The following is a 24,176-nucleotide window of genomic DNA, read 5'->3' as shown; positions in this document are numbered from 1 at the left end:
GCTGGGTCAAAAATATACATACAGCAACAAAATTTGTCAATTTTGGTGATGTAGCAAGTTGTGTCAATCAAATTAGCTTCATGTCATGGCCTCTTCACTTCTTGTAAGTGATTCTGATTGACTACAGCTGTTGACTTCTCATGAGCCCATTTAAATAGGGCTCATTTGACCCAGTGATTAGACTCAGCTACAAAAGCTACAATGGGAAAGTCAAAGGAACTCAGTGTGGATCTGAAAAAGCGAATTATTGACTTGAACAAGTCAGGGAAGTCACTTGGAGCCATTTCAAAGCAGCTACAGGTCCCAAGAGCAACTGTGCAGACAATTATACGCAAGTATAAAGTGCATGGAACAGTTGTGTCACTGCCACGATCAGGAAGAAAACGCAAGCTATCACATGCTGCCGAGAGGAGATTGGTCAGGATGGTCAAGAGTCAACCAAGAATCACCAAGAAGCAGGTCTGCAAGGATTTGGAAGCTGATGGAACACAGGTGTCAGTCTCCACAGTCAAGCGTGTTTTACATCGCCATGGACTGAGAGGCTGCCGTGCAAGAAAGAAGCCCTTGCTCCAGAAAAGGCACCTTAAGACTCGGCTGAAGTTTGCTGCTGATCACATGGACAAAGATAAAACCTTCTGGAGGAAAGTTCTCTGGTCAGACGAAACAAAAATTGAGCTGTTTGGCCACAACACCCAGCAATATGTTTGGAGGAGAAAAGGTGAGGCCTTTAATCCCAGGAACACCATGCCTACTGTCAAGCATGGTGGTGGTAGTATTATGCTCTGGGGATGTTTTGCTGCCAGTGGAACTGGTTCTTTGCAGAAAGTAAATGGGATAATGAAGAAGGAGGATTACCTCCAAATTCTGCAGGAAAACTTAAAACCATCAGCCCGAAGGTTGGGTCTTGGGCGCAGTTGGGTGTTCCAACAAGACAATGACCCAAAACACACATCAAAAGTGGTAAAGGAATGGCTAAACCAGGCTAGAATTAAGGTTTTAGAATGGCCTTCCCAAAGTCCTGACTTAAACCCCATTGAGAACATGTGGACAGTGCTAAAGAAACGGGTTCATGCAAGAAAACCATCACATTTAGCTGAACTGCACCAATTCTGTCAAGAAGAGTGGTCAAACATTCGACCTGAAGCTTGCCAGGAGCTTGTGGATGGCTACCAAAAGCGCCTAGTTGCCGTGAAAATGGCCAAGGGATATGTAACCAAATACTAATGTTGCTGTATGTATATTTTTGACCCAGCAGATTTGGTGACATTTTCAGCAGACCCATAATAAATTTATGAAAGAACCAAATTTTATGACTGTTTTTTGTGACAAACATGTATGTGTTCCGATCACTCTATCACAGAAAAATAAGAGTTGTAGAACTTATTGAAAACTCAAGACAGCCATAACATTATGTTTTTTTACAAGTGTATGTAAACTTTTGACCACAACTGTATATGTAGCATTTTATTATCAATTTCATTAGTAACTGAGAAATTTACTTATAATTTAAAAAAGGCCCAACAGTATATGATCAAAAACTAGGCAACCAAAAAATATAAAACACTTCTTTGAAAGGATTTATAAAAAATGTTTTTTAAATAAAGAAAGAAACATATGAAAAACAGAATGTTAAGTTTAAACAATGGATTTTTTTTGAGTCAATATTTTTTAAAATATAATTTTGTTTATTCAAACTTATTCAAACAGGAGAATGCTTCACTGTCATTGTTAAGTAATTTTGGAGCATTTCTTTTGCTCATCATAAAATGTTTATGCAATGTTAATTAAGTCAAATTGAATGTTTATTTATTAAAGTGTTTATCTAAGTTTAAATTCTTGACTTTCTCATCTTGTTTTCTGTTCTGTTACCAGAGAAGCTTTTCTGTGGATGAATGTATGTGACCAGTAATATTTAATTTGAATATTTAATGTGTAATCATCACAAAAAGTATACTGATTCAGAACATGACACACTAACACAACACAGCCATGTGACTCATCATCACTACGCTTTCATCATCTGAGAGAAAGCACAGAGTACGTCAGTAGAACTACGACTGAGGTATAAGGTCACTTGATAAACGTGGTGAGTGAACTTCAGCCAACAGTGCAAAAAAACACACACACACACACACACACACACACAGTGCTAACAGTCACTACCTGTACTCTGTTAATGAAGTGACAGTTCAGGGTCAAACACTGACCTCGTATGTCTCCCATTTCTGTACAGACTTCAGAGCGCCGATCCAATCCTCCATCTCCTTCCTGCTCTCCGCACATAACATCAGCTTCCGGAATGGAGTGATCACCTGAAAGAGAGAGAGAGAGAGAGAGAGAGAGACAGAAAGAGAGAAAGAGAGATAAAAGGGATGAAAAAGGGATCTAAAAAATGCAACGCCTTAGCAGCCACCCAGCAGCAATTCTTTAGCAACTATCTAGCAAAACCTCAGCAACCAACATCTAAATACTATACTGACACCTAGCAACACCTGACTACTGTACCTTAGCACCACCTTAGTAACCACCTAGTAACACCTTAGCGATTCTCTTTCAGCACATTAGCAACCGTAACTATAGCACAGCAACACCTTAGTAACCACTTAGCAAGACTAAAACAGCTGACTACTATACCTTAGATACACCTTAGCGATTCCCTTTCAGCACATTAGCAACCGTAACTATAGCACAGCAACACCTTAGTAACCACTTTGCAACACTAAAAAAAGCTGACTACTATACCTCAGAAACAACTTTGTAACTACCTAGTAACACCTTAGCAGTTATCTTTCAGTAACCTTAGAAACTGTGACTATACCACAGCAACACGTTGGCAACCACTTAGCAACACTAAAACAGCTGACCACCTAGTAACAACTTAGCAATTGCCTAGCAGGACCTTAGAAACTGTAACTATACCAGAGTAAAACCTTAGCAACCAATTAGCAACACAGAAACAGCTGACTACTATACCTTAGCCACACCTTAGTAACACCTAAGCGATTCCCTTTCAGCACATTAGCAACTGTAACTTTACCACAGCAACTCCTTAGCAGCCACTTAGCAACACTGAAGCAGCTGACTACTATACCTTAGCAACACCTTAGTAGCCACCTAGTAACACCTTAGCGATTCCCTTTCAGCACATTAGCAACCGTAACTATAGCACAGCAACACCTTAGCAACCACTTAGCAGAACCTTAGCAATTATAACTATACCACAGCAACACCTTAGCAACCAACTTGCAACACTGAAGCAACTGACTACTATACCTTGGCAACACCTTTGTAACTACCTAGAAACACCTTAGCAATTCCCTATTAGTAATCTTAGAAACTGTAACTATACTATAGCAACTCCTTAGCAAACAACTAGCAACACTGAAGCAGCTGACTACTGTACCTTGGCAACACCTTAGTAACCACCTAGTAACACCTTAGCTATTCCCTTTCAGCACATTAGCAACCGTAACTATAGCACAGCAACACCTTAGCAACCACCTAGCAACACCTAGGCCCAATATTTCAGAGCAACACTGCTGAGCTTGCACTCTCAAGTTTTTAAACTGAAATCAGTTTTTTTAATCGACTAATTTGCAAAAAAAAACAATACATACAAATAAAATAAAAACTGAGCACCTCCACATGTACAACCAGACACAAGTAAATCTCCTCAAGTAGTTCAGGACAGGTTCTGTGTTTTCTCTGCTCATCACTGGAAATAAGGCTGGTCCACAGATAAATGAGATAAACGAGGGTGAAGAGTTGAATTAGGCAGCTGTGTTTACTCACTGTGAAGCTGTTGTTGATGTTCTTCGTGCTGGTTTCCGCCACACTGGCATCAGAAAGATCCACTTCATCAAATATAAGTGACTGCAACAACACAAGCAGTCCTTCACTAATTAACACACTTCCTCACACACACACACACACACACACCAACATGCTACATGCTGAACTGTGGCTCCAGTTAATGCTGCAGTCTGGTCTCATGAAGTCATTTTAAGCAGTGTGAACAGTGGGCTGTCTGCTCACGATTAGTAAAAAAATCCTTAAGAAAATAACAGTATTTGAGGTTCATGCACATCACTTCCACATACTAAACTATTATTATTCAACTTAACAAAGACAAATAGAGTTTTCCATTCTTAAACTACTTGGCCAACTACAGTATATGTTTTACAGTTAATTAAATGCACTGCCGTTATTTTATATTACAGTAATTAGCAGCCGCTTGTGCTGCAATAACGATGTAAGCGTCTGTTAAGAGTCAAATGTTAAACAGGCAGATTATGCAGACACCGCAGCTGCTGGAGGAAAAGAGATGGATGCTGTAATGTTGCATTCCTTTATCTGGTGTGAAAAAGCATAATAACGTGTTACTAAGAGCTAGGCCTGTGAGAATAATCAAGTTAGCAACCTATTAGGCAGTATGTGGATAAAACATAAATCATTTTAGCTTATCTCAATAATTTATAGTTTGAATTTATTCAACAACATTGGTTTTATTTTATTTATGTTTTATTTCTGTAGGATATTGAATTCATTTTATTTTACTTTTTTTTTTATTGCAATGTCTAAATATTCATTCAATGTTCATTGCTCTTTAAAAATAATGTATAAATGCATTATTTATTTATTTATTTAAATGCATCCACTGCTTTGTCAATATATCAGGAGTAGGGCTGGGCGATATGGCCCAAAAAAAAAAAAAATCTTCAATTAAAAAAAAAAAATATCCGATTTCTGATTTAAATCGATTTTTTTCCCCTAATAAAAATTTAAACAAAGATGATTTAAAAATTGGTTAAAAACTAGTTTTTATTTATTTAGTTTTCACTTGAATGTCCCCTTTTGTGGTTAAAGTGCAACCAGAAACAAGCAAAGGTACAAGCTTAGGTACTGACACAATGCACCCTCAAACTTAAAAAATAAATAAATAAACCCACCCTCAAAAAACAAATAGAAAGAAATAAAATGGTGCCCTTTTTGATAAAACTTAGAAAATAGAAAACAAGTACAATTTCATATGCTATTAAATAAAGAATTTTCCCCATTGGGCTTGAATTGCAAAACAAAGCTTTTAAATAAGTGGCAGTGTTCTATCAAATGAGATGATCTTTTCTCATGAATATGCAAAAAATCATAAACTGTAGTTTAGATGCTGAACTAGTGCTGCTGCTGAGAGGAGAGGGGCGGGGGGGGGGGGGGGTGTGCGCGCGGAAGGGAGGGAGAGGGGGGTGGAGTGCGCGCGGGAGAGAGGGGCAGGTCTAAGCTCAGTACAGGAGCCCACAGAGGAGCGTCGGTGGTGAAAATTAAAACTCAGAGAAAATCGATTTTCGTAAAAACACATCGTCCTTAACTGTAAATTCGAATTAATAGATAAAATCGATTAATCGCCCAGCTCTAATCAGGAATATAAAATGTTTTTTTTTTTTTATTGAAATTGAAACACAATTACTTGTCCGCATTATGCATTTGACTTGCAGTGAATAGCCTTATTGCTGTGTTTTTGGATGTAGGCTATATGTTAAATATTAAAATATTTCAGACTTCAGAAAGTGTTTTATATTAAATCTTAAACCTTCTTAATTATATTAGAGTAGAGGAAAGTCATTGTAAATTATGTTATTGTAGTTGGTTTATTTTGGTTTAATGACCTATTGCTGTTTTGTATGTTTTTGCACGAAAGGATATGAGCTCAATATAATATAAAAAATATCATTTAAAGAGTTAGTTTGTTTAGAAAGTATTATATATTCTTAAACCATGTTAAATTAGATTAGAAAAAAAAGCCATTCAGACAGCATTCTTGTAGCCTAATTTACAGATGTTAAGGCCTGTGTTTTAATCTTTTGGAGATCTGTTCTTAATAAACATTTATCTTAAATAACAGGTCTAAGCTTCTTCAGTGTTGCACTGTTAATTGACACCATTCTAAACAGATTTCGCTCGTTTAAACAGCCAGTATTTTTTTTTAAAAGCTCGATTTTAACGCTCTACTTACTAAAAAAATGTCAGGTTTAAATCGGGCTCAGGCTCAAAATGAAAGTTTATTGGGTGGGTCGGGTTGGGCTTAGGCAGAATGTGCACGGGTTTGGGTCGGGTCGGGCTGGATTTTTTGGGCTTGATCTAAGCTGTACTACCAACAGCAAACTATACCACACTACATTATTGCCAGATCACATTTTCATTGTTTTGGTGTGCAGCAGACTTTTTTTTATTTGTGTCCAAATCTGTATGTGAAATACATTGTGAAAAACAACCACTCATGCAAAATCTACGGCCTTTTGTATATTTCAGTTGTAAATCTTGTTCTAACAGTCTAATAAGAGTGATGTGTTTCATACCTTTGAATCTTTGGCATAGTAGAGAGTCCGGCCTCTTAACTTGAAGTACCTTCTCTTCCATCTCTGAAAGGAGCTTGTCTGCTTCAACAGAAGACCCTCCTTCACACTCTTCTGCAGAGAAAAACAAAGAAAGAGAGAGTTAGCACAGTTAGGGCATGTTTTTACCTGGAATTAACATGTGTTTTGTGTGTGGATATACTTTAACCAGATTTTGTTTAAACTCATTAAAATGCATTCTCAGGATGACAGAAAAGCACCTCATGAAGAGCACTCAAATTTGAATATACATTTGTTTTATCTCAGTAAACAACAATTTTTCATCAAAGACTGAACAGTTACGACTAGCTCGGAAAACATAAAACTCCTGGGGCCCAAAAATAAACCCTGTGCAAAGCGCATCATGATGCTCATTGCTACCTTACTTTTGCAAACCCTACTTTTAACTCAACAATAAACAGAATAAAGATCAAATTTACATTGATGTTCCCTTAAAGGAGCTGCTGATGTACTTTCACAGCATGAAGGCACAGGTAAGTATCCTTTACTGTGTTGCACAAAGCACAGCGCTCTTAGGATACTAATGCGCCAAAGTTAGAGCACACCTGCATCTTAAAGGGAATGACTACTGGCACACTGATTGGTTTATTTCACGTTACGCCCAAAACACACCCGTGAGTGATGAAGAGAATTAGTACGCTCCTTTAGATAGATCGATTTTATTTAGATATTTGTAAACAAATACAAAAAATACAAATACAATAAAATATATAAAGTATAAAAGCACAAAAGTGCAGTCAGTAGTGTGTAATATTGAACACAGTAGGCAATGGACACCAGTTGATGTGCATATAATGAGGGTATATGGTGCCAGCCATACAAAAAGTGCAAATGCACAGTTATATAATAATTAACATTTGCAGTGCGAGCTTGTGCAAAAACTACTAAGAGAGTGTGTCTGCTGAGATGAGGGGTGTGTCCATGTAGCATTTAGCATATTTTTTTGGCGCCATCATGATACTAAAGACACGCCCTAAATCTAGCTGTGCGACCCACAACTGACCAGTGCAATACATCGCTAAAATAGGGCTCTTAATCTTATAGTTTTGGGTTTAAACACCAAGTTAGGTGAAAGGAGAGCACTGGGTTACTGATGACAGGGTTGTGGGTTCAAAGTTGTGTGGTACCTATTAGTATATATGTGTGTTTAAGGCAGATTTATAGGAGAGTCCACATTCTATCTGTGGATATGTATTTTTTGTTGTGTCTAGAGCAGGGTTGTCCAAACTTTTTTTGTTGGGGCCAGAAGGAGAAATATATTTGAAGTCACGGGCCACATTCTGTAATAAAACAAATAATGAAATATACCACTTTAAATAATATTTTTTCCTGATTACTTTCACTTACACACCATTTTATTTGACTTACTGTCTTTATCTATCTTTGACAGTGTTGTGTAAACTAAGATTTTTCAAATGGATGTTTAATTTCATGATGTCTCTTAATATTAAACTCCTTAATTACGGCAACTTTTAGACTGATTTGCCCTTTTTCTGCGCTAAAACAGCACACTCTCTCCGCTTTTAGACTCTTTGGCCCGTTTCCGACACCTAGCTTTCAAACTTTGAATCTCACATTATAAAAACCTGTTTAACAGCGGGCCAACTTTCATTCTATTTCTAAAATACCTCGCGGGCCGCTTCAAAAAAGGAACCCTAGTTTGGACACCCCTGGTCTAGAGTAACAATGCAAGTTCTACATCATGGAGGAAAAGATGGTAGATGGTTCTCGCGTTCCTGTAGCACCTCTATCAGAAACAATAGCAGGAATGGATTTAAACTATTTAAACTGCAATGGAAGAAACACTCCTGCTTTCATCTACTGGTAAGCACAAGCCCACACACATCATAATGTGATCACTATGTTAATATGTCTGGCTTTTTTAATGCAGACAAGTGAAATACGAACATAATCTGATCACCAAAAACAAAAGCTAATGCCAGTTATGAACGGTGCATGTTTAAGTGCATGTTTGGTCACACTCATTACATAGTTTTGGAAGCAGCTTCAGATTCTATAACATGCTCCAAACCCAGCATATTCTGCACTGGCAACATATTTCCACTGGTACAGAGAGCGCCAAGCCTGAAATGCAAGGTACACTTCATCAGCTCTGCAGTGGCACAAAGCCAAACAGCATCTCCTGACGAGAAATGAAGTGTCAAGTGCTCTCAACATGATCTCCAACAAGTCCTTCGAGTGATAACGGGGGAATTTTCCTCTGTGTGCTTTCATTCCCCTTATTGTTTCTAATGAATTTGAGAAGGGGGTGGAAAGACCGGTCCAGAGATACACAGGAACATTCCCACCACTGCCGTTTTTCACAAAGAGCATTGTGTTTCCAAAAAACACCTTTTCTTGCGTCTTTTCACACTTTCCCGGAATGCTTTTGTATGATGCAACAGATTTCGAGCTCAGTTGGTAACACATTGTCATTGGGAAAGTTGTACCATGCAATATGTTCCTCTACAAACTGGAACTTCAATTCAGAACTTCCATTCAGAATGCAGCAGCACCAGCCAAAACGGGCACATGTCACCCCGCTGCTCATTGAGCTCCATTGGCTACCAGTTGCTGCTCGTATCAAATTCAAAGCTCTTACATTCGCCTACAAGGTGATGACAGAACAGCTCCTTCCTACCTGCAATCACTCCTGAAGGCTTACGTTACCTCCCGGCCGCTGCGCTTCTCCAGCGAATGTCGCCTCGCTTTACCAAACAAACATTCACAAAAAGCAATCCAGACTGTTCTCATACAGAGTTCCCCAATGGTGGAACAAACTACCTTCCACTACCAGATCAGGAGAATCTCTAACTTCTCTAACTAATCTTTAATAAACTTCTGAAGACAGAGCTCTTCAAAGAGCACTTACTCTCCTAACACCTCCTTTTCCCCTCCTTCACTTTTCTATCCCATTATTTCCCTCTGACCTCCTTTAGGCCCTATTTAAAGATGTTTTACCTTTAACTTCTATTACTTTTTCACTTCACTATTGTAAGACTAATTACTAACTTCCTAATGTCCATTCTAATGTCCTAGAACTGAGAGCCCTACATCCCAGCCTGTACCCTCAGGCCTCCAACACTGGCCTGCAGGTAAACTTCCATGGGAAGCACATTTCAGTTCTGTGGCTCCAAGGCTTTCACATTCCTAAGAACTTCTGTGGCTGTTCTTCCTTCTTCCTGAAGCCTTTTTAACCATGTCAGTTAATATCCCTGGTTAAACTGCACAGATTATGGGAAGTTCTTTTTCAGTACTGAAGTGTTGAAGTGTGGCCAACAATTGAATACTTCCTTTTTTATTTCTTTAGAACATGTTATAGGAGGAAGTTTTCAAAACATACAACTTATCCAGTTATGAAAACGCCTAAAGGTATTATGCTGAAAGAAATCAGAGCTATATTACATGCACAACATTTTTTAGCTTCTACTCTATAAAAGCCTATATTCAGAACTATATATCCTACACTGCTGTGAGGATTTGCTGGCATTAGTTAGGTCAGGTGCTGATAATGGTTTGTTAGTTCATTTCTATTCCACATACCTGTGCTGTAGGGCTTTATAACCCCTCTATGTACAGGATGGCATCAGACATGATGACTTTAGACTTCTACAGAGCGTCCTGTTATAGCTGAACTGACTCACGCAAAGGAGTGTCTGGATACCTTTGAATACCTTTGCATATGTAGTATAATTATTAAGTAGCATCAAGTATTAGGTTACTACACTTATTATATAAATTATATTTACTTATTATATTTAACAATGTTTGTTATGTAATTTAAAGATGCATTATGTTAGAATTGCCCCTGCAGTTGAGAAGTGTATTTTACTTTAACTCAACTGCCGTGAACACACATCACTCTTCGAGCTCTCTCTCTCTATAGACTGCTGTTCACGTGCATTTTTGGACAAGCTGGGAGATACAGAACCATCATCTGAAATAAAAGAATAACGTCAATTGAAGTGGTAGAGTAATATTACAGTATTTTACACAATTAAAATGATTCTGAAGCTGCTGTTTTAAGATCATGTTCTAAACGAACAAATGCTGCAGCTGTGTCCCAAAACACTAGTACTATAACACAGAGACTATACTGTAATAGTGTGGGTTTGGCAGGTAAGTACACAAAATATGAATAGTAGTAACCTGTTTTATATTAACAGGAAGGGATGTAGCATTGCTGTGTCAACATAGCTCAATGCATGTTCTCCAACAACTGTAGTCACGGCACTTAAATTGTTATTATGCTTTTTTTAATATCATTAATCCAGGCTCTTTCTAATTATGAGTAGCTCCTCCCTTTCCATTTTGCAGTGCATTGTGGGATTACAGTGTCCATTATAACCACACTCAAAAACGGACGGGTTCTGAGTATATACTGTGGAAAATTGAGGCTACTCGACTTTCCCACTTGTTTACTATATACTTCCAACTCAAAAACTAGTTAGTATTAATAATAATTATGCAACTGAAGTGTCTATCATTTCTGCTTTCAGCAGTGATGCAGTGTGACAGTGGAACTGGATTAATGCTATGTGTGTGTGTGTGTGTGTGTGTGTGTGTGTGTCTGTATATCTCACCCAGACAGACACACACACACACACACACTATGTCTGAAGAACCCGTACAGACTGAGAGCTGGCTCTCAGAAATCTTTGATCCTCCTCATCATGTATTCTCTGCAGTGTAGCAACTCAGCAACACACACACACACACACATACATACACACACAGTGACGTCAGATGATGACTCAGAGTTGGTTTTGGGAATGACGCACTAAACTCCTTTAATCTTTACACTTCCTCCTCTTTTTCTCCTTTCCCTCTGCCTTTCCCTCCCTCTTCTCTCTTTTCCTTGTTTTTCACCCCTTTTTTCTTCCCACTCTTTTCTCTCCTCATCCTCCTCTCCCTTCCCTTTACATCTCCTCTGACAAGGCAGAGAATGCAGGGTGTCCTTCACCGAGGTAAAACTACACATCCCACAATGCCGCACTCCAAAGCCGATTAGTTCCTTTTATCTGCTGTTCCTTTGGGAAGTCGTGAGGAATGGAGGATAGCAGTGATGTGAGTCTGTGCATACTAATGAACTGGTCCAAGAATTTAATCCGGTTTCTGTGTATGTGTGTATAAATGAGTGTGTGTGTGTGTGTGTGTGTGTGTGTATTCATGTGTGTGTGTGTGAAGGCACTGTCAGCTTAAGCTGTCATTGTAAATGCTGTCATGTAAATGCTCACATCTTAAAACAGCAACTTCACTTTTTTTTTGGGCTAAGATGGAATCCGAACAAAATGAAAGGCTGAAAAGCAAACATTGAGCACAATGTTTTGCAGGTTTGTGCCCCCTTTTTTTTTAACACTAAATAAACTGAATACCCTAAACATATTTTTCTAACAAAACTAAAAACTGCTCATCAAAACAAACATTTAACTTAGAAGTGCACAACTTTTGCACAACTTCACCTCATAAGTGCTATTCCGATCCAAACATAACACCAGTAGTGCTATTTTAATGAAGTTAAATACATTACTAATGCTATTCCAATCACTAATTTACATCAGCAGTGATACGAAAGTCACATCTGATTTAATTTTACACAAGGAAAGGCAGCTAGTCTTTTGGCAAAAAAAAATGATAATGCTAAATTAGCTAGTCTAACATTTCTATCCTAGTCCTGTACAACCTGCATCTTTTGGAAAGCTTTTTTAAAAAAGAGGTAGTAAACTAAGGTAATCATTATAAGTAATGTTAAAAGCTTTATTTTGTTTAATTTGTGCAAATAGATTTGAAAAATGAACACAAACTTATCTGATGCTGCTTTTTAAAAAATCCTAGCTAACACTGTATTATGACTTAAAAATTGGTAACTGTTTGGTATAAATTATTTGGTCATTTTTTTTGCCATTTTGGCCAAATATTTTTGTTCACAAATACTTGGCGCCTCCTTATTATATATATATATATATATATATATATATATATATATATATATATATATATATATATATATATATACAATTAAGAGACCAATTCGTTTCTGAATCAGTTTATCATTTATAGGTATACGTTTACGAGTAAAATGAACATTGTAATTTTATTCTATAAACTAAAGACAACATCTATAGCATCTTTGCATGTTCTCCTCCACCAGTCTTACACACTGCTTTTGGATAACTTTATGTCAATCCTGAGGTTCAGCTTGGTTTGATGGCTTGTGATCATCCATCTTCCTCTTGATTATATTTCAGAGGATTTCAATTTGGTAAAATCAAAGAAACTCATCATTTTTAAGTGGTCCCTTATTTTTTTCCAGAGCTGTATATGTCATTTGAAAGTATTTCTATTTGACACAATGTCAAATAACACATGCCAGCTTCACATTACGTCAAAAAGTATAATTTCCCGGTACTCATACACAACCTCAAACCCTATTCACTCTCAACACTCGAATAGCATAAACTAATGGACTGATGCTTCAGGATCACTATGGCCAATGATGCCATGCAGCAATACAGAGTGAAAGAGATGCTCTATCCATCTTTAATGGCTCTCAGAGCAGAGACAGCTCCCTCGGAAATGAGGTTCAGAGGACTGGAAGAGGCAAAGAGGTACATAAGTAAAAGAGACAGCCAGAGGAGAAGATGGAGAAAAAGAGAAAGAGCAGGACGAGTGCTGTAATTTGGTACCTTAAGCAGAGCTAATACAGCATATTGGCTCAGAGGCAATAAAGAAGCAAGACACAAATTATTCCAATACAGGAGCAAAATAACTGCCCCTGATAGCCCCAAATAACATAGAACAGAAAGCCAGGCTAGTGTGTATGCACCTGGGATGTACAATCACAGACATGAGTCATCATCAGACAGGACTGAACACAGAGGAAGACAGACAGACAAAAGAACTAATAGCCCAGACAATACACCATTACCACAACCAGGACAGGGGTGGGTTTCCCGAAAACGATCAATCTTAGCGAATAACGAACGAACTAACGAATGACGTGTGTAAAGAACGAGCCAGTTCTGCGAGTGTTTCCCAAAGAGCTTCGCAACGTGAAAATTAACGAACGAGGTTAAAGAACGTCTTTGTTGACTCCTCCCCCAAAACAGCGTACTCAATCGATCCACAAATATCGATTCAACACTGCAATATGCAGTATTTATTCACTATTACACCCTAAAAACGTAGAAATGTGTTGTAATTAACAACATTATACTCCTAAACATACATATGACTAAATAAATACTCGAAAATCCAATCTATTTTAAAACATTAAACTTATTTTTTACATTTTTAAAAATATTATTGTTGATATATATTATATTAATAGATACTATACTAACATTATTAATAGTAATATTGATAGTAATATTAATTTATTATTATTCTAATTATTAATATTATAAAAATAATATAATAATACATATACGCATGTTCCTGTGTGTGTTTGTGTGTGTGTGTGTGTGTATATATATATATATATATATATATATATATATATATTACATTTTAAACCAACAGAAATATGTTTTGTACTTTATACTGTGAAGCTCCAGCTCATCCTAAATCACCATCTCAGTTGGGTTAGGGGATTGTCAGGGGATTGTCAAGGCCATGCACCTTTTTGTCTACTAATTCCATTTGCGTCAATTAGTTTTCATGGTTTTAATATTAATCGACAATGTAAAAAAAAAAAAAAACCATGGAATGAGACGTGTCCAACTTTTGACTGATATTTGCGAGCTGACACACCCCAGAGTAATTAATGTCAAGACTTCTGTCATCGCTAATCTGGATTTTAATAATTTACTCGTGGGTTTGATTGGCCAATTCCAATAGGCCCTGTTAGACTACAAGCCACAGTTGGCATTATAATATAATATAACTTATTCACTCACTTACTCACTCGTCAACCGCTTTATCCGTTAAGGGTCGCGGGGGGTGGGGGGGTGGGGGGGCTGGGGTGCTTGGTGGCTGGAGTCAGCTGGCATCGGGCTGAAGGCAGTATACACCCTGGACAGGATGCCAATCCATCACAGGGCAGACAGACACAGACAGACACACAGACACATTCACTCACACACTCACACCTAAGAGGCAATTTTTATCCGACATCTAATTAGCCTGAACTAATTTCTTTGGACTGTGGGAGAAAACCGGAGGACCCGCAGACACGGGAAATAAAATAATATAATATAATATAATATAATATAATATTTATATAGTAATATAATGTATTATAATTAATAGTAATATAATATAATATAATAATATTAATAATTATATAGCAATATAATTGATTATATAATTAATAGTAATATAATATAATTGCTTCAAACACGGAAATTATAATTTTTCTTCCTCAACATTGGTGGTCCCTGGTGTTTAAGGTGCTGAACTGCAAGTCGAGATCCCCTAAAGAAGCTCGTTAAAAATAACGACTGGGTCAGGGCACTCGTTAATCTGCGAGCGAGTTTACGTTGTACTTTAGTTACGTACGGGTTTGGGAAACACTCTTTAATTAACGATCAATCTTAAGTACGAGTTAACGAAGTTCTTAGCGTTATGAAGCTTTCGGGAAACCCACCCCAGATCAGTAGTCTGGTGCACTTCTGAAAGATCTGTGATACAAATATCACAATATATTGAGAAGTAAAAAAGGAAATATTCATTGCCTTGTATTGTTCTGTAAAGAACAACTGCAAACAATCAATTAACGCTAATAAAATATTTGTATCATTTTTTCTTTCTGCTATGAACATGGCCAAGCCATTTCTTTCCTTCCAGTGTTTAGAAACAAATGAATTGCCTTGATTTAATTATGACGAGAGCTAGCTGTCATTAGCTCTCCTCCAAGCTGGCAGATTGCTGGCTTCCCTTTAAATGTGGCTTCCAGACTGACTTACAAACTGCTCTAAGAAATATACCAACAAAAGCCTAAAACTATGGCTAAAATCTCAACCTTTTCTTTCGATTTTCTTCTGATAACACCTTCATTAAGGTCATATGTATACAGGTGTTGCTGTACAGTAGAATAGTGCACCACCCCTTCAGTATCAGTTTACAAGGTTTATTAAACAGGTTTATTAAACCTGTTACATAATAATCATTTGACACAAAAAATGCCAAAAATGTCAGTTGCCAATGCTAAGTTCATCAATAAAAAACTGTATTCCTATTTATTTTGCCCTTAATCTATTGGTCCATTCGTCTTAAATTTTTGACACAATGTAAAGAACCACTGTCAGCTTCACATAACATAAAAAAAAAATTAATTAGTTATTAAACCCGCTACATTTATTTCCGTAGCTTGTGAGACAAAAGCAATCACTCAGATTGTGTCTTTCTGCAGTTCACACACAGAGTCTGAGCCAGTGCTGAGCCAGTGTTAAGCCAGTGTCGAGCCAGCGCAGAGCCAGTGCTGAGGGAGTGCTGATTCGCCTCAAACCTCAAGCTTTTCTCTGTCTCCAAAATCAGACGGCACATGGAAATATGGGCTGAAGTTGTTTACACTCTAAAAAACAGAGGTACGATATGAGTACTTTTTTGTACTCAAAGGTACACTCTTCATAATTGTACCCTCAAAGGTACAATATTGGTCTTTACAGGGTCAGATGTGTTCCCTCTGAAGTACAAAGTAATTTCTAACAGCAATAAGTACAGATTTGTACCATTTAACCAGCCAAAGGGTACATTCAGTTTTCTGTATCACTGTACTAATAAACAATATATATTTTAATTGCACATTTTTTATTTGAAAGCCAGACAATTTTGGATCATCAAGTTTTTGTGCCATATTTAGTTGATGATAATGTTTATAATCTTTATAATCTTTACTGGCACAAAAAACATGGGTACAAAAAAGGACTCTTTCACTAAAAGACACTTTTTTGTTCCCCAATATAAGGTACAGCCCCAACGACAAGCTTTGTACTCTTTTAAGTACAAATCTGTACTTACGTTTCTTAGTGTGTAGTGTGACCTGGCATTAGAGGAGTCTATGGCTGCTGACTGCTGGGACATAGTTTAAAGGGACATTACCAGGACTTTTCTAACTGTATAATAACTGTGAACAAGACGTGATCCTCTCTACATTTATAGGTCTGAGATCATATTAAAATGATCTTAAATCCTACTGTATTTTTCACACTATAAGGCGCACTTAAAATTCTTTAATTTTCCCCAAAATCTTCATTGCGTCTAATAATCCGGTGGCCTTATGTATGAATTCTACCAGTCAGGTTGTAAGGAGCAGTAAAGCCACTCCACCTAAGTACAGCATTATACAGGAGTTTTAGTAAAGTTTTTCCAGCACTGAGGCTGCAGCAGCATTAGCATTAGCCTCTAACCGAGCTAAGTGCAAGTATTTTGGCCGTTCAGAGATGCCGTGTTTAAAACAAGTTACATGGGACGAACCCTTAGCTAATATTGCCTGGCTTACTAGAACACTCAGGTTTCCTCAGTGTAGCACTGTTGGGTGGCATTAGCCGCTAACCGCTAGTGGTTAGCTGCTAACGCTAATGCTGCAGGTTAATGTACATAAATGGGAGTGCTTTACCCACCCAAATTAACAGTTTTCAGGAGAGAAATCTGTGTAGATTAACATCCAGAGCTTGTTTGACTTGTCTGACTTTTTTTTAAAAGAACTAAAGTTTTGTTTACTTAGGTTAGCTTTACAGGTTTTCTCAGGTTTCCTCAGTGTAGCACTGTTGGGTGGCATTAGCCGCTAACCGCTAGTGGTTAGACGCTAATGCTCCAGGTTACTGTACATAAACTGGAGATCTTTACTCACCCAAATGAACAGTTTTCAGGAGCGAAATCGGTGTAGATTAACATCCAGCACCCGTTTGACTTGTCTGACCTTTTTTTAAAGAACTACAGTTTTGTTTACTTAGGAAAGCTTTACAGGTTCACTCAGGTTTCCTCAGTGTAGCCCTGTTGGGTGGCATTAGCCGCTAACCGCTAGTGGTTAGCCGTTAATGCTAATGCTGCAGGTTACTGTACAAAAATGGGACCGCTTTGCCCACCCAAATTAACAGTTTTCAGTAGAGAAATCTGTGTAGATTAACATCCAGTGCTCGTTTGGCTTGTCTGACCTTTTTAAGGATTACAGTTTTGTTTACTTAGGTTAGCTTTACAGGTTCACTCAGGTTTCCTCAGTGTAGCCCTGTTGGGTGGCATTAGCCGCTAACCGCTAGTGGTTAGCCGCTAATGCTAATGCTGCAGGTTACTGTACAAAAATGGGACCGCTTTGCCCACCCAAATTAACAGTTTTCAGGAGAGAAATCTGTGTAGATTAACATCCAGTGCTCGTTTGGCTTGTCTGACCTTTTTAAGGATTACAGTTTTGTTTACTTGGCTTAGCTTTACAGGTCTGAATTAGGAAGGAAAACATGGCGACACCCCTGTTCCTATTACTAGTTACTAAAATGCATAAAATGCAGTGCACCTTATGTATAAAAATAGTTCAGAAAATAGACGTTTATTAATAGTGCGCCTTATAATGCTGTACACCTTATAGTGCGAAAAATACTACACTATTCTTGCTTAAAATTTGAAAATGAATGTTTCTCTTTAACTTTGTGCCTTGTGCAGATTGGCTGACAGTATCATAAATACATTTACGGTAACAGGTTTACAGTAACATTTTCTGAACTAGCAAATCAGCCAATTACAGCTTAGCACAACCTGCATTCAAAAAATGCTACTCATCATGTGCTGGCAGTCATAAAAGAGCAAGAGGGCCACACTCGTTCCGATCAAGGTTTCTTTAAGAGGCCGGCAGAACAAAGTCACCTCAGGATTTTTCTTTGATAGACTGAAGTCAGCCAATCGCTCTTATCTCACAGTCGCCAGGGAAACACCAATGCGCTGTCAGTAAACACAGCTGTCAGTCACCTAATCAGTGTATTGAGGGAAGGTGTGGCCACACAATACAGCGGCAGTATGAGAGAGAATGCAGGCAAAGGGCATATTAAAAACACTGACTACATTACAGCAGTGTTTCAGGGATTGGCAACTCTGTAAAAAATCAGAAATCCGATTTGCACAAGTTTCTTTAAACATACCAATACTAATACTAACTGTTCAAACAAATCACTGCCTGAGAAACCTTGATTTAAAGAAACGGTTACAGTCATTAATGCTGTATTCTGTACTGAAATATCTCAGAGGTCACAGTCCTGTACTATTCACTATTAATAAAGCACTACATATAGACTCCACCTAGAGTGAATGTGGGTCAGGGGCAAAAATAAGGACAAGGTGCTTTCTGGAGCAGCACTGAGAACAGCACACAGCTTAAGATACAGCAGTTTATGATAGGTTAGTTTGCTGCAATGCCTTTTTTTCGTGCATTGCATTTTTTATTTTTTGATGCAGTGAATGCTTTATATAGTGTACTTTTGTGGCTGTGCTTTTGATATAAAGAATATTTTAAATAGAGTACTATTGATGCAGTGTGAATTGAATATTATTTTTATATAGTGTTATTTTGTTGCTGTAATATGTGTTGCATTGTGCTTTTTAACACTGTGCTTTTTTTATGGAGTGTACTTTTGAAAAACGGCCCAGCAGTTTATGACATGCTATATTTCTGAAGTAGTAAATTTATGATGCCTCGCATTTAGTGCATTTTTGAAGCAGAGCATTTTTTGATTTTGTGCGCTGTGGTTTTTGTATACTTTTGATGCATAATTTTTTTTTGATAAACTGCAATGTATTTGATGCAGTATAATTTTTGATATTGTACCTCTGATGCAATTTAGAGCATTTTATTAAATGATTTTAATGAATGAATGAATGAATGAATGAATGAAATTACATTTATATAGCACCTTTTTAGAAACCCAAGGACGCTTTACAATTTACAGATTTTACACACACCCATTCATACTCAGCACTCATCCACACACCAGTGAGAAGCAGTAGCCAATAGCTCACAGCGTACTCTCAACCGGAAACAACCATCCACCTGGAGGACTAAATCGGGCACTATAGTATTTTACCCAGGACAATCCATATCTGGGTACAGTCATACATACCTTTTATACACACACAATCCTATATAACACATATACATTCAATTTTTATTTTCATTTTTTTATTACATTTTTCTATGCATTTTTTTTGAGTATCCAATTTACATGATCTCCATGTTTTTGGACTGTGGCACGAAACCAGAGAAAACCCACACAGACACAGGGAAACCATGGAAACTCCAACCAGATAGGGACTTGAACCCAAGACCCCAGTGCTGGGAGGAGAATGGGCTGACCTCTGAGCCACCGTGTCATCAAATACAGTGTACTTTTGATATAGTGCCCTTCTAATGCAGTGTACAGATTGTGTGTTTTCAAAGAACTGTATTTTTGTGATGCATTGTAGAGCAGTTACTCGTCTGCTTTTAACGCAGTTCCTTTTTTTATCGCAGTGCAGTTTTAATGCTGATGCCGTATATTTGATGTCATTTTTTTAAGGTTAAATCTTAATAAGAGCCAGAGAAATTTAATCTGGCGCCCACAGCTACAGTCTCATCCTCAGCTAGTAATTAACCTAATGAAGTAATTACATCCCCAGCTGCAACCCCCCCACCCCTCTCTCTCTTTCTCTCTGTATGAGAAAAGAGAAGGATAGACACCGATTCTATTCTCAGAAGGCTTGGAGAACGAAAGAATTAAATACCATATGGGTTCTACAAAAAGTCAAAGTCAGTGTATTTAAGAGGGTGTTATACACACACAGACAAATGTCACAGACTTCTGTAGCCATGCACTCATTTTTACACCGTCTCAACACATCAAATGTGCTCTTTCCTTTTTAATTGACTAAATGAAATAGCTTATAATAAAGCCAACCTAACCTGTCATTAAAACTTATATTACTTCATATCATATTTAAAAAAGCACACTTTTGAGGAAACCGGTTGCCTTAAAAAAGTTAAGTAATCGGTAATAAACACTTAAGTTGGCATAACTTACAACATCAAGTTATTACAACTAAAAGAAGAAGATGATATATCTTTTTTTATATTTTTGTTATATTGTAAGACTGGATAAGTTGAGTTTACTTAACTTTTTTAAGGCAGCCAGTTTGCTCTTTTTTTTAAATAATGGGGAATAAAAACTTGAGTTATACATTAAAACATCAAGTTCTTACAACTGTAGGAGAACTTGATTTATTTCTAAGGTAGCCCAGGGGGAATCCCTACACACTGATGGTGAGTGTCTGTCAGATACTTTTGGACACACACAAACCAAATAGATTGTGACAGAAGCCAATGGAAAAGAAGCTGCTAATGGCAACAGACTAAACTAAACAGACTAAAAAGTTATTATAAGTTGGTTCAACTCAAAGATCTCAGTTTGAATGTATATGTACCCACGAATGTTTAACTAGCTAACTCAAAATAGTTGAGTATTGTTTAGAAATCTCCAATTTTATGTAAAAACAGACTTAAATCATTTGAGTTCAAACAACGTATGGGTTTACAGTGCAGTCCTCGCTTCTCAACTCCTTGCCATGAGCACATTGGCCAGTGTTCAAGCTTACTCACAAGATTATACAGGTAGAACCATTCCCAAGCTGTATTCAAGGATAATTTTGTACGATCAATAGCCATTCCTCTCCCTCATCACTCAGAGCAATGCTATTTAGCATGAACGTCTGTTAGCTGTTGCAACAGAATTTGCACTTATTGTTCTCCTCCAAGCGTGTTCAGCTGTTCACTGCTGTTGCATTAGCATCAGTGACTCAGTGTTACTGCTCTGAGGAAGCACATGCTGCTAACCTTCCCTCTACCAGTGTTAGTGCCATTGTGTAAGGGGGAAGTTCTTACTAGTGGATGGGCTTTAGGAATTATTATAATTATGTAACATTTTAATAAAAGTATAAAGGAAACAATGCTAAAAATGTTCTCCTTCTCCAATAAAGTTCCGCTTTCTGAGAAATCGTTAGGAGAATAATTGTTTTAACATCAACCACAGCTTTATATAGACAATATAGCCACGAATAAAGTGTTTCATAGGGCTTTAAGCAACAGATATGAACTATCCGCTTTAGCTTTTTAACCTCAAGCCAACAACTATCACCTGCTCTTTACAACCTCACACTAGAGCCCTATCTGCGGGACATCTGACTCGGCTCACAGATGTGAGAGTGTGAACTAAAGGGGAGAGAAATGCTTTCAAGTCATAAATGGGTTCAGGGGTCTGACCAGAGTCTCCTGAGACTAGAGGATAAAACAGCAATGGAAGCCTTTGAAAAGCCAAACGAGCCATCAGTGCCTGAACCTGTCCTGAAGAATCGCCCTGCAGTTCAGCAGAGAGTGGCTGCTCCGTTCAGCGTTGGAAAGTTGTGATATATGAAGGCTTTTAATGTTGTATAATTGCTATTACCATATTTACATATTTATATTTACATAGTAATGGTGTAAATTTTTTTTAAGTATTCTGTCTTGTCTTGAAAGCAGTCAATTTTGTATTTTTTTTTGCTATTTTCTGTGAAGCTTTAATGGTATTTTATGTATTATTCTTTAAGTTTGCAGTTTATATGCATTTACTACATTTTTTTTGTTTATATTATTTTTATTTTAATTTCGGTCCTATTTATTTTTTAGCATTATTATTTTATGAGTCTTTTGTTTACAAAATGTATTTGTTTCTAGTAAATGTTTAAAACTTCTATACTAGATAAAATCTTTTTGCAGTATTATAGTCTTCAAATTAAATATATATATATATATATATATATATATATATATTATATTATATTATATTATATATATTATATTATATATACATATATATTATATTAATTATATAATATATATGTATATATAATATATATATATATATTAGGGGTGGGCGATATGAAAATAATATCTAAAATAATATCACAATATATCATGGTACTTTTGTGATAATGATACTTTTGGCGATATGACAAAACACTGAATTAAGAAAAATATTTTGAATTTTATTATTGCATGCAATATGATATGGCTAACTGAGATATTAAAAATAAAAGAATTTTATCAGATTTATAACAGAAGTCAATGATCCAGAATGTCATTATACTAATAATAATTATCACTGAAATATCTGGAAATGTCATCATAATATTTTAGGGCCACATCGCCCACCCATAATTGCTATTTGTCAAAAAACGGTGGCAGTTTCCTCTTAATTCTCACATTTCTAAAGCCATATTACACAGTAAATGTGTGAATCACCTAAACCCATGTAAAACACACATACACAACTAGAGCAGAAAGTGTAGGCTAATCATCTGACCACCTGAGTCAGAACAATAACTAATCAATGCTAATCCTACATATAATCCTATGTGAATGTAGTTAATCCAGTCATCACTGCAGAGAGAGTCATGCTTTTTGCTCTTAGTTCACTTTAATATTCATATATAATAAAAAAATAATTATTATCAGAACCAGTAGGACTATACATGGGAGAGTAGTTTCATTAATGTCTTACATATATCTACATCCACTAATATCCACATCTTTATTGTTTGTATTTAAAACTTTAAAGCTTCATTTTTTCATAGTGTAGCTGAAACATTCATAGTCTTAAAGATCTTACCTTTATTATTTTGTACAGCATGAGACACAGCTTGATTCAAAATTTATATATATATAATAATGGGAGTAAGATTGACATCACCAGAACATAAAAAAAATCCTAGGATTAAAATTATGGAATATTATATAGACAATGTTAATTACATATTGATCCTAATAACAAGCTTTACACTGTAATTCTCTACTGTAATCATTTATTAATAATATATTGAGTGCTTTTATTTATATTTGATCTGTGTCTCTCTGATGTATACTGAATATCTGACCTAAACAGTGGTCAGTTACTCAGTTATTAGTGAGAGGAATTCTCGTTATACGGTTAGGATAAGATTTCTATAGAAATGCATGTGTCTGCTAGTAAAGTCTGTATGCATCTGCTGAAATATGGTGTGTGTGTGTGTGTGTGTATATATGTGCATGTGTGTGTGATGACAGATTCTCTACAGGCTGTAAGTCTCTGCACGCATTTCATTAATGCTGCTGTAATCAGATCAGTGCTGACAGAGAGTTCTGCCAACACAGATAAACGGCATAGCCACACACACACGCGCGTGCACACACACACAAACACACTTAAACATGGGCACAGGCACAGGCACACACAAGTCAAATAACACACCCATAAGCAACTGTAAATATCACACAAGGGCAAAAAAAAAAAAAAAAACTGAAATATATCTGTCTCTCTCATTCACACTATTGACAGCATTATGTAAGACAGAAATATAGTAAATTTACATAATAATGTCTTACATATATGTTGTTACAGACAATTCTGGCCAGAAGCCAGAAGCCGCCGGTCATGATCATTATCACCCACTTTTAATGCTTTGTATGATGTATTTCTGGTACACTGTGGACACTGTGGATGAATTAATAGTGAATGCCAGCACAACTTCAAGAAATAAAATGTTTTATTAATTTGGCACACACAATCAGACACTGACGCTGGTCAGTGTTCACTCTGCCTCACAAGATAACACCTCACAACGTATACAAATGTGGGCGTTTTTCAAACAAACTGAGGTAACACTTCATTGGCCAATTTACTTACAGTTTTTTTTATTCAGAGATAGAGTAGCAGATAGATAGAGATTGTCAGAGAGAGAGACATCTCAGGTCAAAAGATATAGTACTCATAAAACATGCTAAAGCGTGTTGCGGTGTCTATG

At 36.9% G+C, this 24,176-nt stretch overlaps 1 protein-coding gene across 7 annotated transcripts in view; it reads right to left on the bottom strand.

Moving 5' to 3' along the window:
* si:dkey-172j4.3 (diacylglycerol kinase delta) overlaps positions 1-24,176 on the bottom strand; it is a 140,949-nt gene that overhangs the window by 37,191 nt on the left and 79,582 nt on the right. For all 7 annotated transcript variants that reach the window (XM_022678532.2, XM_022678533.2, XM_049482297.1 and 4 more), the window contains 3 exons: positions 6,351-6,461; positions 3,793-3,873; positions 2,208-2,312 (listed from right to left, as the gene is read on the bottom strand). In XM_022678532.2, coding sequence (XP_022534253.2) covers positions 2,208-2,312; positions 3,793-3,873; positions 6,351-6,461 — 297 coding nt within the window. The remainder of the gene's footprint in view (positions 1-2,207; positions 2,313-3,792; positions 3,874-6,350; positions 6,462-24,176) is intronic.

Source organism: Astyanax mexicanus, chromosome 8, assembly GCF_023375975.1.
Source record: "Astyanax mexicanus isolate ESR-SI-001 chromosome 8, AstMex3_surface, whole genome shotgun sequence".
Taxonomy (NCBI): domain Eukaryota; kingdom Metazoa; phylum Chordata; class Actinopteri; order Characiformes; family Acestrorhamphidae; genus Astyanax; species Astyanax mexicanus.
Note: the sequence above shows the minus strand (reverse complement) of the source record. Positions and strands in the feature narration are given on the sequence as shown.